The sequence below is a fragment of the Rhopalosiphum maidis genome, chromosome 3 (assembly GCF_003676215.2).
Source record: "Rhopalosiphum maidis isolate BTI-1 chromosome 3, ASM367621v3, whole genome shotgun sequence".
Lineage (NCBI taxonomy): Eukaryota > Metazoa > Arthropoda > Insecta > Hemiptera > Aphididae > Rhopalosiphum > Rhopalosiphum maidis.
This window is the reverse complement of record NC_040879.1, coordinates 43,528,191-43,541,259: the sequence shown is the minus strand read 5'-3', so window position 1 is coordinate 43,541,259 and position 13,069 is coordinate 43,528,191. Positions and strand designations below refer to the sequence as shown.

General features: G+C 23.9%; 1 protein-coding gene across 1 annotated transcript; it reads left to right on the top strand.

Annotated features, from left to right (window-relative positions):
- The first annotated feature begins 3,394 nt into the window (after positions 1-3,394).
- LOC113557238 (tubulin polyglutamylase TTLL4-like) lies at positions 3,395-12,419 on the top strand. The gene is made up of 17 exons (XM_026962648.1): positions 3,395-3,755; positions 4,328-4,548; positions 4,617-5,032; positions 5,100-5,137; positions 5,212-5,322; positions 5,399-5,503; positions 5,572-5,682; positions 5,954-6,222; positions 6,294-6,501; positions 6,560-6,686; positions 6,783-7,002; positions 7,071-7,196; positions 7,286-7,414; positions 7,476-7,561; positions 7,655-7,776; positions 7,869-7,945; positions 12,300-12,419. Exons 1-17 carry the CDS (start codon positions 3,395-3,397, stop codon positions 12,399-12,401), a joined length of 2,829 nt encoding a protein of 942 aa, XP_026818449.1. The 3' UTR covers positions 12,402-12,419.
- Positions 12,420-13,069: the final 650 nt, after the last annotated feature.

The following is a 13,069-nucleotide window of genomic DNA, read 5'->3' as shown; positions in this document are numbered from 1 at the left end:
TATCAGGGGTCTCCAATTAATATTTTTGAAGGGTCACATTAGGGATTTGAACATTTTTCTTGGGCCATCAAAATTCTAAGTACATATTTACATTATTTAAAAACTAATAATAATTTACAATAATAACACATATAATATTGTCGTAATAATGTGTTATTTATTATTTGTCTGCGGGCCGGATAAAATGTGTTTGGGGGCTGTATGCCATTTGGTGACCCGTGGTATATAGTATCTATATCCGTGGTTTTTGTGTAAGTAATGCACTCATGCAGTAATGTTACACATTCTGGTTTTTGATGGTGATTTAACAACTTGAGTTAATATATATTAATGTTTCAGTTATGATAGTTTGTTATAAATTATCATTATGATGTATGATTGGTCTATTGTAATTTTGTATTGTATTATATTATTAGTAATAATATTATCATTATTTTATGACTTATAATTTTTTTCTTAGATAATTTATTAGTTAAGGCAACATTAATACTTATCTCTTGGTATATGTTAATACTATAAATTTTAATACTATATCTATATACTATATCTTAATACTAGGGTAAGTATAACCGCAAAGAAAAAAATTATTGCTAAAATAAGTTTGTAAATAGTCTACATTTTAGTACTTTATTATGACAACATTAAACATACATATTTTAATATTAATTAGGTATTAATATATTATCATGTGATCTAAAAGAATAAGATGAATTGAGATCAAATAAAATATTAAATGTGCTTGAAAATAGGTGGACAATTTGTGTATTTTGACATTACTTCAGCATCAGATAGGTGTGTACACACCTTAAATTAGATTACAGACAATCTGACATAAAGAATATTGTAAAATATGGACTACAAAATCTTAAGACGATGTGATTAAAAAATAGTATTTTAATTTATTAAACAGAACCAGTTATCACAATGCACAGATTTCAGATCAAATATAAAATTACTAGCAGATATTTTAAATTAATAATAGTGTACAAAATGTTATCTAACACTTGCATTAATTCTAAGATTCAAATTAAAACTAAGTTTAATGATTACTTTGTTTAGGTTTTGTTTTCCCATGGCTCTAATATTTATTTTTATCTTCATGATGCAGTGTAGTAGGTACCATACCAATCCATACGTTAATATTAGGTTCTACACGTGATCATAAGAAAGTATTAGTGGGATCTCATAGTTGAAAAGTTGTCTATTATGTACTCTATTTTGTATTGTTTCTAGTCTTGCTGTTAGTAACATACTATACTACTAAACTACAATTTTAATCATTTATGTATAATATTATTAAGAGCTATGATTATTGATAAATGTTAAAAAAGATATTTTAAGTTATTAACTAGTTACTAGATTTATATGTGCTTAAAATCATGAAAATAAAATTTTTTAAGATTTATAGTTTCATCAAATAATATTTTATAAAAATTATATTTTTCCAAAACAATGTATTAAATACTAAAAAAAAAAGTAACTGCACTAAAAAAATTAGTTTATCAATTAATTGATAAAAGAGTGTTTTCTAAACTGGCCAGATAAAAAACAATTACAGAATTACTTCAACACAAGAAAATTCAAATTCTCTTATAGTGTAATCTTTTCTGATCATTTATAAGATGGATAATGAAAACTAATAAATTAAAGGAACTGTAGTTATATCACTTCAACGTTTTTCGCCCTTTCCGGCTATCATGTTCGAATCAATAATATTTTTGACCGCTCATTGTCGTTATAATATGAAATGTCTGTTGTTCCTTGTTTGACTTGCAGAAAACGCGGTCATCGTATCTAAAAACTATTAGGAATTTTAATTATATTATTAACCAACTGCGTGTAAACTCAAAACTCGTATCCATAGCTCATCATCGACATTCGTATTCGTTATAGTTTAGTTATACAATATTATTATTATTTCATATTACCATCGTAACTGTATCCAAGGTGAGTTTTTTTTCATATGTTTCCCTCAGTTTATTTCCGATTTAATATAATTATAAATTTTTACGATGTACGCTTGTTTAAATTAAATTCAAGTTTTTTACGAGTTACAGTAGGTATGTTTGAATAAACTAAATTCTTCAATCTTGAAGTTGGTTTTTACATCGATTGCGAGTACACAGTGGGTGCCTGCTATAATATCTGCACGTCGTACTATATTGTAAGTAGACAAGTAAAGGTACTCGTTACAATCATTTTTGTTGATTTTATTCCTGTATGATATATAATTGTTCGTGCAGCTATACTAAACCAACTATATTTTAATTAGTTAGAACATGTTTTGACATTAAGTTTTATTTAAATTTGTTTTAAAAAAATCATTGGATCTATCGGCAGTTTTCTGATCTAAGACTTTTTATAGATTTACCCATTAGTTGAATCTCATTTTTCTCAAAAAAGACATTTATTTTGAAAATCTCTTGTTCTCTAACCAGTAAATTTCATTAGATTTGCACGGCTGATGGAATAAGTTTTTTTTAAATACCTAACCTACCCCAAAAATTTCAAATAATATGTTCATAAATACACCACGGCCACGTCGCACATATTATTATGTATGACCATGACGTGGTCATATATAATATTAATATCATAAAATATAATATTAATGTAAGAAGCGATTTTTAATTTCGAACAAAAATTAACAACACATATCAATACATAAGTAAAGACCGTAAAATACAATACCTAGATAATAATCAACAACTATTAAAGTGATAAATTGTCATATTCACTTGTGTTGTCTGAATGTCTTTGCTTTTCAAACGTTTAACATAGCAAATTTATGTTCGGCAAATCCAGTTTTTTTGTACTATCTAACAATAATTGACCTATTGTTAAAAACATCATTTTCACGTGTAATTTGCCTAATATTTTAATTTTTAAGCAAACCATGAGTACTACTTACATATTTAAAATATTACAATTTAAAAATTGTCATGATTCGAAAATCGTAAACAAGTCATGAGTTAACACAGAATACAGATAATGTTCTTACCTACCTTTAAATTCAATAATAAGTCAATTTTTATTTTTCAAATATAAGTCCAAATTTCGAGGAATATGTAACTTAAGCATCTTTTAACGTTATTCTATAATAAATGATAAGAGTAGATATTCATAGGTATATTTATGTCAAAGTATCTTAACATTGTGCCCAGTGTACTATTTATTTATAAATATTTTACCTTACCTACTCTCTTCTATTATTCAATAACATATTTTCAAATAATTGTATTTTTTTTATTCGTTTATTGTTTATAATTATAACATCGTTCTGTGTTTTAATATATTTTTATTATAATGCTTATATTTTAGATTTTTAATTATGTTATTAATTTTACAGACCAATCTAATGGTTACTTTGTAACAATAAACAAGTTAATAGGAGATGAACAATAGATCATACTCAATATTAACCAAACAAATTGTCAATAATTCTAAACATGAAAAAGATTTACCAGAAAATGTTTTTTGCTCTGTTTGCAATGTATATATGAATAGAATTAAAAGATCTCAAATATTTGATACCCATCAAGAACATAATGTATTTTTATCAGATAGGACTAAAGAATGTTGGCATTCTATTGATCGTTTACAAACTCTTCATAACAACTTACATCCAACAGTGGATTATACTTGTAGTTCAGAAAGACAGCTAAAATTAAATCCCTATTTAATTTTGGATACGGATCCTATATTGGACAATTTAAGCAACTCAAATGCATTATCTAGATATTCTCATTCATTAGGTAAATGAGAAATTCATTTTTAATTACTTTATCAAATTTTTTTTATTTAAAATCAAAATGTATACTATTGGTTAATTATCTACCAAATGTAGGAACTGTACCAGACATTTTTTTTTGTTCTGCATGCAATGCACAAATGAATAGAATAAAAATATCTCAAACATTTGATACCTACCAAGAACATAATGTATTTTTATCAGATAGGACCAATGAATGTTTGCGTCCTATAGATCGTTTACAAACTCTTAATAACAACATACATAAAATAGTAAATAATAGTTCAGAAAGACAACTAAAATTAAATCCTTATCTAATTTTGGATACTGATCCTACTTTGAACAATTTAAACTACTTAAATACATTATACAGATATCCTCATTCATTAGGTAAGTAAGATAAATAATTTTTAATTACTTTATTTAAAGATTCTTTTTCAAAATCAAAATTGATGTTATTTATCAATAATCTGTCATATGTATTTGCTATTCTACAAAGAAAAGATTACATTTTTCAAAATTAATATCTATTTAGTATACAAATACCTACATAATAAAATGCCAACTTTTTTCAAGGAAAGAAAAAGAAAAATTATATAACACTTTCTAATCATGAAATTAAACAGAATGATAGGCATAATAATGTTTTTCAATATTACAATAATCCAAGACAATGGGAAGAAAATGAGGACTGTGAAGATCAAGAAGAATTCAAAAATAACGATCAATTTAATTATACATCAATTAAAAAATATGATATGCATACAAGACAACCTCCTGCCTATTGTAAGTGTATGGTAAGTATTAAAGTAAAAATAACTTTTTTATTTATCTATATTTTAAATCATAAATAATTATTTTTTAGGTACCACCAATGGTTCCTCCTAAGACTTCTATTTCTACAAATTGTATTCAGAATGTAGGATGCTTTTCTTTAAACACAGATAGTCATTTTAATTATACAAATCCAAAGAATAAAGATCTGATTAATATTTCAAATCATAAAACGCTTGTCAACCATGCACGGAGAGCTACATTTGTGCCTGTAGAATCAAAAGAAACATTTATATCTATTAAAAATATTAAAGATACCCCTATAGTAAAAGAGTCATCGATGATTACTAAAAGAGACAAACAAATTCTAGAACAAATAAGTCCAAAACCAGAATTAGAACTTAATATTGATATCTATGAAAAATCAAAATCAAAATTACCCAATAAAAATAATAAAACTCTAAGTCAAATTGATAATATAAATGACATATCTGTGCTTCCATTTAAGTAAGGATAAAATTAATTAAAAATGAATTTTATTTTTAAATCTAATTCTTGAAATATTTTATTTCAGTTCATTAAAAACACACGTAGACTTAAGTACATCAGAAAGTAAATACCGATTAAAATTTGTTTTAATACTTAGGTATTTGTTAATATTAAATTATATTCTATTTCTATAACAGTTGCTCAAAAAAACATAGAATCTCCAGTAGTGCAAACCATTAACAAGGGTATAGAAAAAGTCTTATTAACTGAAGAACCAAATAAAATAGTTTTTAATGATTTTTTTTCAGGTATTATATGTTTCAAATGCAAATTTAATGTATACCCATATAGTAATGATAATTTTGAAAACATTAAAAATTACAGGTCCTCAAAACCAAAATGATAATCCTGAATATCATTCAGCCTTAAGACCTAGTTTATTTTCTTATATGCCACCATACATAAGATTTTATTCACATGATATTAAAGGTATCAGTATTTTTATTTAGTAATTATTTAGATAACAATTATTATTTTTTCAATAATTATTATTGTAGGTGAGTCATTTCCATTATCTTTGCAAAGTATATTAAAGTGGAAATTAAGTTCTATAACTCCAATTGTTGTACGGCGAACTATTCAAAATAGTGGTTTTAAACTCGTTAGGAGTGAGCATTGTTTAGTTCAAAATGCAACTGATCTTTCTGTCATATCTGAACAAACCAATCAAAATACCATTTCTTTACAAAATCACTATGGTGTTACACCACCTATTATTGATGCTTTCTGTGGTGTAGTTCCTTCCCCTAATGAATTAATGATGTTACCACTGTTACCTCAATCCCGTGAGTGCATCTGTACTTTTTTACATTTATTTTTGTATTATTCAAAATTAATAATAATAATTACTTTTTGGATTTTCTTCATATTATATTTAAGAATCTAATGATTGGGTTGGAACTTGGGGCAAGCATATGAAATCATTTTGTTTCAAAAAACTTCGGGAACAGCAAAAGCTTAACCATTTTCCGGGTACTTATGAAATTGGTCGCAAAGATCGATTGTGGAAAAATTTGAATAGATTAATAATAAAATATGGTAAAGAACAATTTGGCTTTGTACCCACATCATATATATTACCTCAGGAAGCCCACATTTTACGACAAGTTTGGGAGAAAAATGATGAAAATAAATGGATTGTTAAACCAGTATTATATTTTAAATTGTTCCTTAAATTAATGATAAAATATATGTCTTGAATTTATTTTTAAACCAACAGCCAGCATCATATAGAGGAACTGGAATTCGTGTTATATCAAAATGGGGTCAAATACCAAAGAAAGTACCTATAGTTGTACAAAGGTACATAGATAATCCATATTTAATCAATGATACTAAATTTGATTTAAGACTCTATATACTCATCACTTCAATTAATCCACTTCGTCTATATCTTTATGATAACGGGCTTGTACGATTTGCTTCAGGTACAATCATTTTTGATGTATGATTGAGACCATTACTTATTTATTTTTGATATTTCAGTTAAATATTCATCTGATCTTACTACTATATGTGATCGATATATGCATTTGACAAATTACAGTATAAATAGACTTAGTAGCCAGTTTACTGAAAATGAAGATGCTAATGCATGCCAAGGTCATAAATGGTAAGCAATATATTATATCGTATTAAATAAATTTATTTTAGATTTAATGTCAGGATTTTAAAGTACAATGATTATTAATTAGTAACAATAACTTAGGACATTACGATCATTATGGACTTATATGAAGAAAGAACGCAATATTGACGTTAAAGATTTATGGGAGAGTTTAAAAGATTTGGTTGTAAAAACTATCATTAGTGGTGAATTACCTATGAATAAAATATGTCGTTCAAATCTAAGTAGTAGATATAACGCATATGAGTTATTTGGAATAGATGTTTTGTTCGATGAATATCTTAAACCTTGGATATTAGAGGTAATTAAAATTGTTTAATTGTAACATTGAATTATTGTACAGTTTTTTTTTTTTTTATAAAATATTAGGTAAATATATCTCCTTCATTACATTCATCTTCTCCACTTGATTTGGCTGTCAAAGGACCATTAGTCAAAGACTTAATGAATATGGCTGGCTATCATATTCCAAACAAAATGTCTCGTAGTACACATGTGAGTTTTAATTAGTTTAGACAAATATAAATTTGATTCAATAATCAGCCTTCAATAAATATTTTTATTAAATTAAAATGTTTGTATAGAATACTTTACTCAAGACATTAGGTGTCAAATCACCACTATGTTATGATAAAAGAATATATACATTTAATTTATCTGCAAAAGAAAAAGAAAAACAAGAATATTATAAACATATTAAATCTAGAGAAGAAGTATTAAACTATTGATTACAATTAAAATGATCAATTTATTATAGACTTAAATTTTTTTTAGTATATTGATAGTATATTAGATAATCTATTACCAGATGATATTCGGCATCTTATTATTTATGAAGACGAACTTACACAAATTGGCTCGTATGTATTTTATTAATACAACATTATTTTTAGTTATTTATATAACTTTATATTTGAGACTAAAATATACTATTAAGATTTTTATGATTTTAGTTTTCAAAAAATATTTCCAACCACTTCATCATTTAAATATCATCAATACTTTTTTGGCTTCAGATATTATAATATGCTTTTTGATGCATGGGAATATAAATATGGTAACAACAGAGAAGAAGGTAAGGACTATTATTAAAAATTATCAAAACTTAAAGTAGATATTAATTCACTTCAAAAGTATTAAGTATACAATATTTATTTTATTTTTAAGGTATCATTGTGCTAAAAAAGTTATGTCACTCAAAAGTACACTTGGAAGTTCCAGACAACGATGAAAAAGAATCAAAAGTAACTTATTAAATTATTAAGAAATATTTATATAAAAAAATAATAATTGAGCACTTATGAGTCATGTAAATGATTTAAAAGTACCTAAATATTTATATTTTTTTAAATTATCAAAAAACAGGAATTTTTTAGTTCTATTGCCTATAAATTAAAAATGCAACAAGTCTTATTTGTAATTACTTTTAAATTTAATGCACATTAACTATGTAAACTAATTAACATGGTTCGGATTTTATAGCACTGGAGAATACTGAAATATTCGCTATAATATGATCAAAATAACCTTATGAGGACGCTTTAGCAGCATTGTGTTATCTCTGTCTTAAACACATAAAACAGTAAAAACACTAAAAGCCGTTTCACGCAGGGAAGAACCACTAGGGCTGTATTAGTTAAACAACTTTATTTTAATACTATAAAAAGGAAATCATTGGCTATGCAATGTCGTTTTTAAATCTTTGACATTAAGATCACTAATCCGAAAAAAATTATTTTCGTTTCAAAATCTATTTTTTCGAACTTCAATAACTTTTTTGTAGTTTTGATATTAAAAAAATAAGAACGATGTTGCACAATATTATCTCTTTCTAGTTTTAAAAATTGGTTCCTTGACCGCGTGAAACGGTTTTTACTAAGTTTAACTTAGTAAGTAGTATGTTTGTAAAACGGAGACAACAGACAACGCATCATGTCCTTTAAAAATATAGGTACGTTATAATATACCCTAAAAACATCAAAAAAATAGCTATAACAAGTTATTTACCTATGTGTTAAGTAACGTTAAATTTTTTTGCCCTTTTTTTTCTATTTAACATTTGCTTAATTTTAAAAACAGAATACTTACGTCGATCGGAAAAAATTCATTTGTTTTGAATCGTGTGATATTTTATCTTTCGGAATTTTACGTTAATTCAAACGATTCAGAGAACTGGCTGACTTTGATGAAATGCGTATGACACTAAGACAGTATATTCTACATTTCTACTATTCCAGAGAGTAAACAATAATTTAAAAGAAACAGATGAGAAGTCATAAATGTACGAGTATATTAATACGATATCGTTTGATATGTAACGAAAATGTGAGAATTGTATGTAGGTATAATACTATTTAATTTTATTGATTCTGAACGAAGTGAGGAATTTTACAATGTATGTTTTTTTTTGTCTGTCATCACGTTTTAGAGTAGAAATAATGTTTGGATTTTTGACTTCAGCCTCTCGTTGGTACTTTGGGGGGTCAAAAGTAAAAATTAGTAGTTTTCAAAAGTGTCAGGAAAGACCCTAAAAAAGTAACGAAAAAATGGAATTTTTACGAATAATCAACAAAATTGATTTTTTGATTTTGCTATAACTCCAAAACGAATCATTGTAAACACTTGAAAATTTTACCAAATGTTTATATAGCGTTATCTATTTACGATTAAATTTTCAAAATATTTTGACCTTTTTTCAACTATTTATAGACAATTAAAATTTTCGATTTTTCTAAGTTTTATTTTTGGAATGACTATAAAAAAAAATTGACTATCCAAAATATCTTTAAAATTGAATACAAGGTTTATTATAAATTGTACTTATCGTAGTAAAAAAAAATCAAAAACCGTTAGTCACACTTTTTGTTTATAAGCATTTAAAGTTCAATTGTTTACAAAATATATCAAAATCACGAAAATTTGCAAGGAATTTTGAATTTATACCTTAAGTTAAAAAGCCCAATACAAGGTTATCCATAAGTTTTTCTTCAAGTACCGGTAAAAAAAAAATTCCAGCGTCAATACAGAAAAAATTTTATGGGCGTATGAAATTTATTTTTCTACAAAGTCTAGTAAAATAACGATATATTACAATTTAAATATTGGTAATAATATAATATATCCTACTAATTATCCCAGACTGACAAATTATCTCCATCCAGAATCGTTTTTCGTATACAATGATACATGTTATTGCATTCAAATTTAACACATCAAGTATAGTGACCTACTCTCCATCTCTACTATACAGCAGAGCTATATCCACTTGCCTACCTTTTTATTATTTAATATAAATGGCATTTATTATGAGATATGATTTATGAAAATACAAAACAAAGTATTATATTATGCATATAAGCAAAAAAATAGTACCAAAACTTAAAAATAGCACTAAAATTCTAAAATACTTAAAATATGCAAAAAATAGCAAAATAAAATTTCACATTCCAATATTTGGTTTCCTTAGTACTAAAACAAATTTATAGCTCACTCTAATGTTGTCTGTTTTTATCTATAGCCTATATTATAATAATTAGCAAATGCTATATAACTCTGCTAATTAATGCTGCGTTAGTTTATAGTATTAAGTTATTTTTGTAGTTTTAATTTTAGTAATAATAAAAAAAAGTTGGATGAATATTTCAAGTATCTACATACGTTCATTTATTTTTTGTAACTTACAGCTGTGTAAATATTACCTTAAATATCAACTGATTTAATTTTCTTTCAACACTACCATTAAAGTTGAATATATCAGTATTTTTCTTGTTTCTACAAGACAAAAATAATATGTATATATAAGCAGATATTTCTTTTTTACTTTAGTTTTTTTTATAAAATATTTCAGTTTATATAAAAATAAATGTAAGTAAAGATTTTATAACTGATTGAATACCTATAATTATAGCTTATAAGTTATTACATAATATACTAATATTACTGTAATATTTAAAATTAAAATTGTATATTTAGTTAAAAAAATATATTAATATTGTTTGTAAAATGCAAATTTAAATATGTAAAATAATTTTGAAAGAAAAATTGACCATTTTGTTAAAAGCCTTAAAATACATTTTTTTAAATACAATTATAATTATTTTAAAAATCAATATTTCAACAATTTCAATTTTAATTAATATTTTTCTACAAATATTGGTTTATAAAAAATTTAATTCCTTTTTCACTCGTTATTATATAAATTAATTATTTAATTAATTAATTTTATATCCCGAGCCAATCCTATGGTTCTTCTGAAATGTGTATTTTGCTAATATATCTTTTAAATAGAATATGGAAATTATAAAAAATGGTTCTGATTATGTTTCATTTTAATTTTTACCATATTTAATTATAAATATATTGTTTTCACTATACTTGATTCATTTCATTACCTATGGATAAAAATAATACATTTTTTTTGTATCAGTATTTTAAGTGTTAAGAGTTACAATAATTGTAAAACTTAGATATTTAGATGTTCTTAGAATAATAAACAGTATGTCAATATTTATAATGAATTTATAAAATATAATTTATGAATAATATCATTAATATCTGATATCTGATGTAATTGTTGTTAATATACATATTTTATAAATTAATTACTATTATTAGTTTAGTAAAAAAATGTTTTTTGTAGCAATTAAAATGTATAAATTAAAATATATTCATAAAAAAAGAAACTAATTGTACTTGAATACAATAGTTATTTTTTTATTGTTTGATTGCAAAGAAAACTGCTTTAAGATTTTAGTAACAATGTTGAAAAATCATATTTCTTTTTTTAATTTTTTTTTGTTTTGGCACATTAGATTTAAATAAAATAAAATAAAATATTACAATTTTAATTTTTGAGTGTGCACTAAAGATATGGGTAGTATTTTAATCATATATTTTTTTTATTTTATAAAGTTCAAGCTATTAGTAGTTATAATTCAAACAAATGTTTTCATTTCCAGTATTATTTTAAGTATATTTTTATAATATCATGTATCAATTATCATATAATTAAGCTATTTCAATATATTTAAATGCTTTAATTATTTTTAATGTTGTATAATTTAATATTAAGTTTCTTATTAGATTGATTTAAGTCTTATTTATTCATAAAATATTATGATTATTGTTATAATAAATTCTACTTATACAAAATCAGACAGTAAATACAAATACATGTTAGTGATATGAGTCTTAATTTTTTTTTAATTATTTCAATTCTTAGTAATATAATTTACATTTAAAATTCAAAACAATGAATTTTTTTAAGTACTTGTTAACTCTTAAATAATCTATAAATATCATTTTAGTTTTTTAGTTAAGTTATTAAGTTAGTTGATTTTAATGTTGTTTAATCAATTTTTAGGCGGTAGGTATTGAATAAATATTGATTTCATAGTAAAATTAATTTTATTTATTTAATAATTGTAATTATTTTATAACTAATATCACAATAATTGATTGAGTATAAGTTGATAAATAAATTACTAAATTATTAATATTTTAATAATATATTTTATTATATTATTTCTGATGTATACAGTATTTTAGTTAATATTTTGTATAAATATTAAATTTTATGTACTTTTTTTCATTTGTTAGATTTGCAGCATCCACCAAAATGCACAAATTGAAGTTGAAAAAATGTTGGGAAAATCATGTGTTGATAAAATAAGTGACCGTCATCAAACAGCTATTAGGTAATCTGATAACTGGTCTCGTAGGTATACTTAAATATATTATTTTATTTTGGTTTTTATAACTATTATGTTCAAAAATATTATTAATACCATACAAATTTATTTAATTGTTTATTTTTATTACTTATTTGATTTACATACACCTTTTATATTCATATTTTAGATTTTTGGACTTTGTAAATAAAGGTAACTCGTAAATTTCATATGTCTTTTGTTTGTTAGTTATTCAACAATTAAAATTTTTTTAATGTAGTTTTCAGTAATAAGAATACTAATTCAAAACTAAAAAGTATTTCTGAATGAATAATTGATTTTTCAATACCAACAACACCCATCTCACACTACTTTTATAGTATTATATAATATAAATGTTATGATGTGAATTAATTTTTTATTCATTAAATTTGTCTACGAATTAACTATTTATGTCAATAAATTATTATTTATATCTGTAGATTTATATATATTTGTTAATTAAAAATTGTGTTAGAAAATTATTCAGTAGGTGCCTGCTTGTTTTGATAATATAGGTACAGTATGTCAGTATAGGTTATTTAATTTATAAACATTGTTTATATAAGTAGGTAGGTATTAAAATATTTTTAAACCTAGGTAATCATTTCAAAGTTGAAATAGTTCGGTGAAAAGTGTATCAATATACCTTGGTTTAGT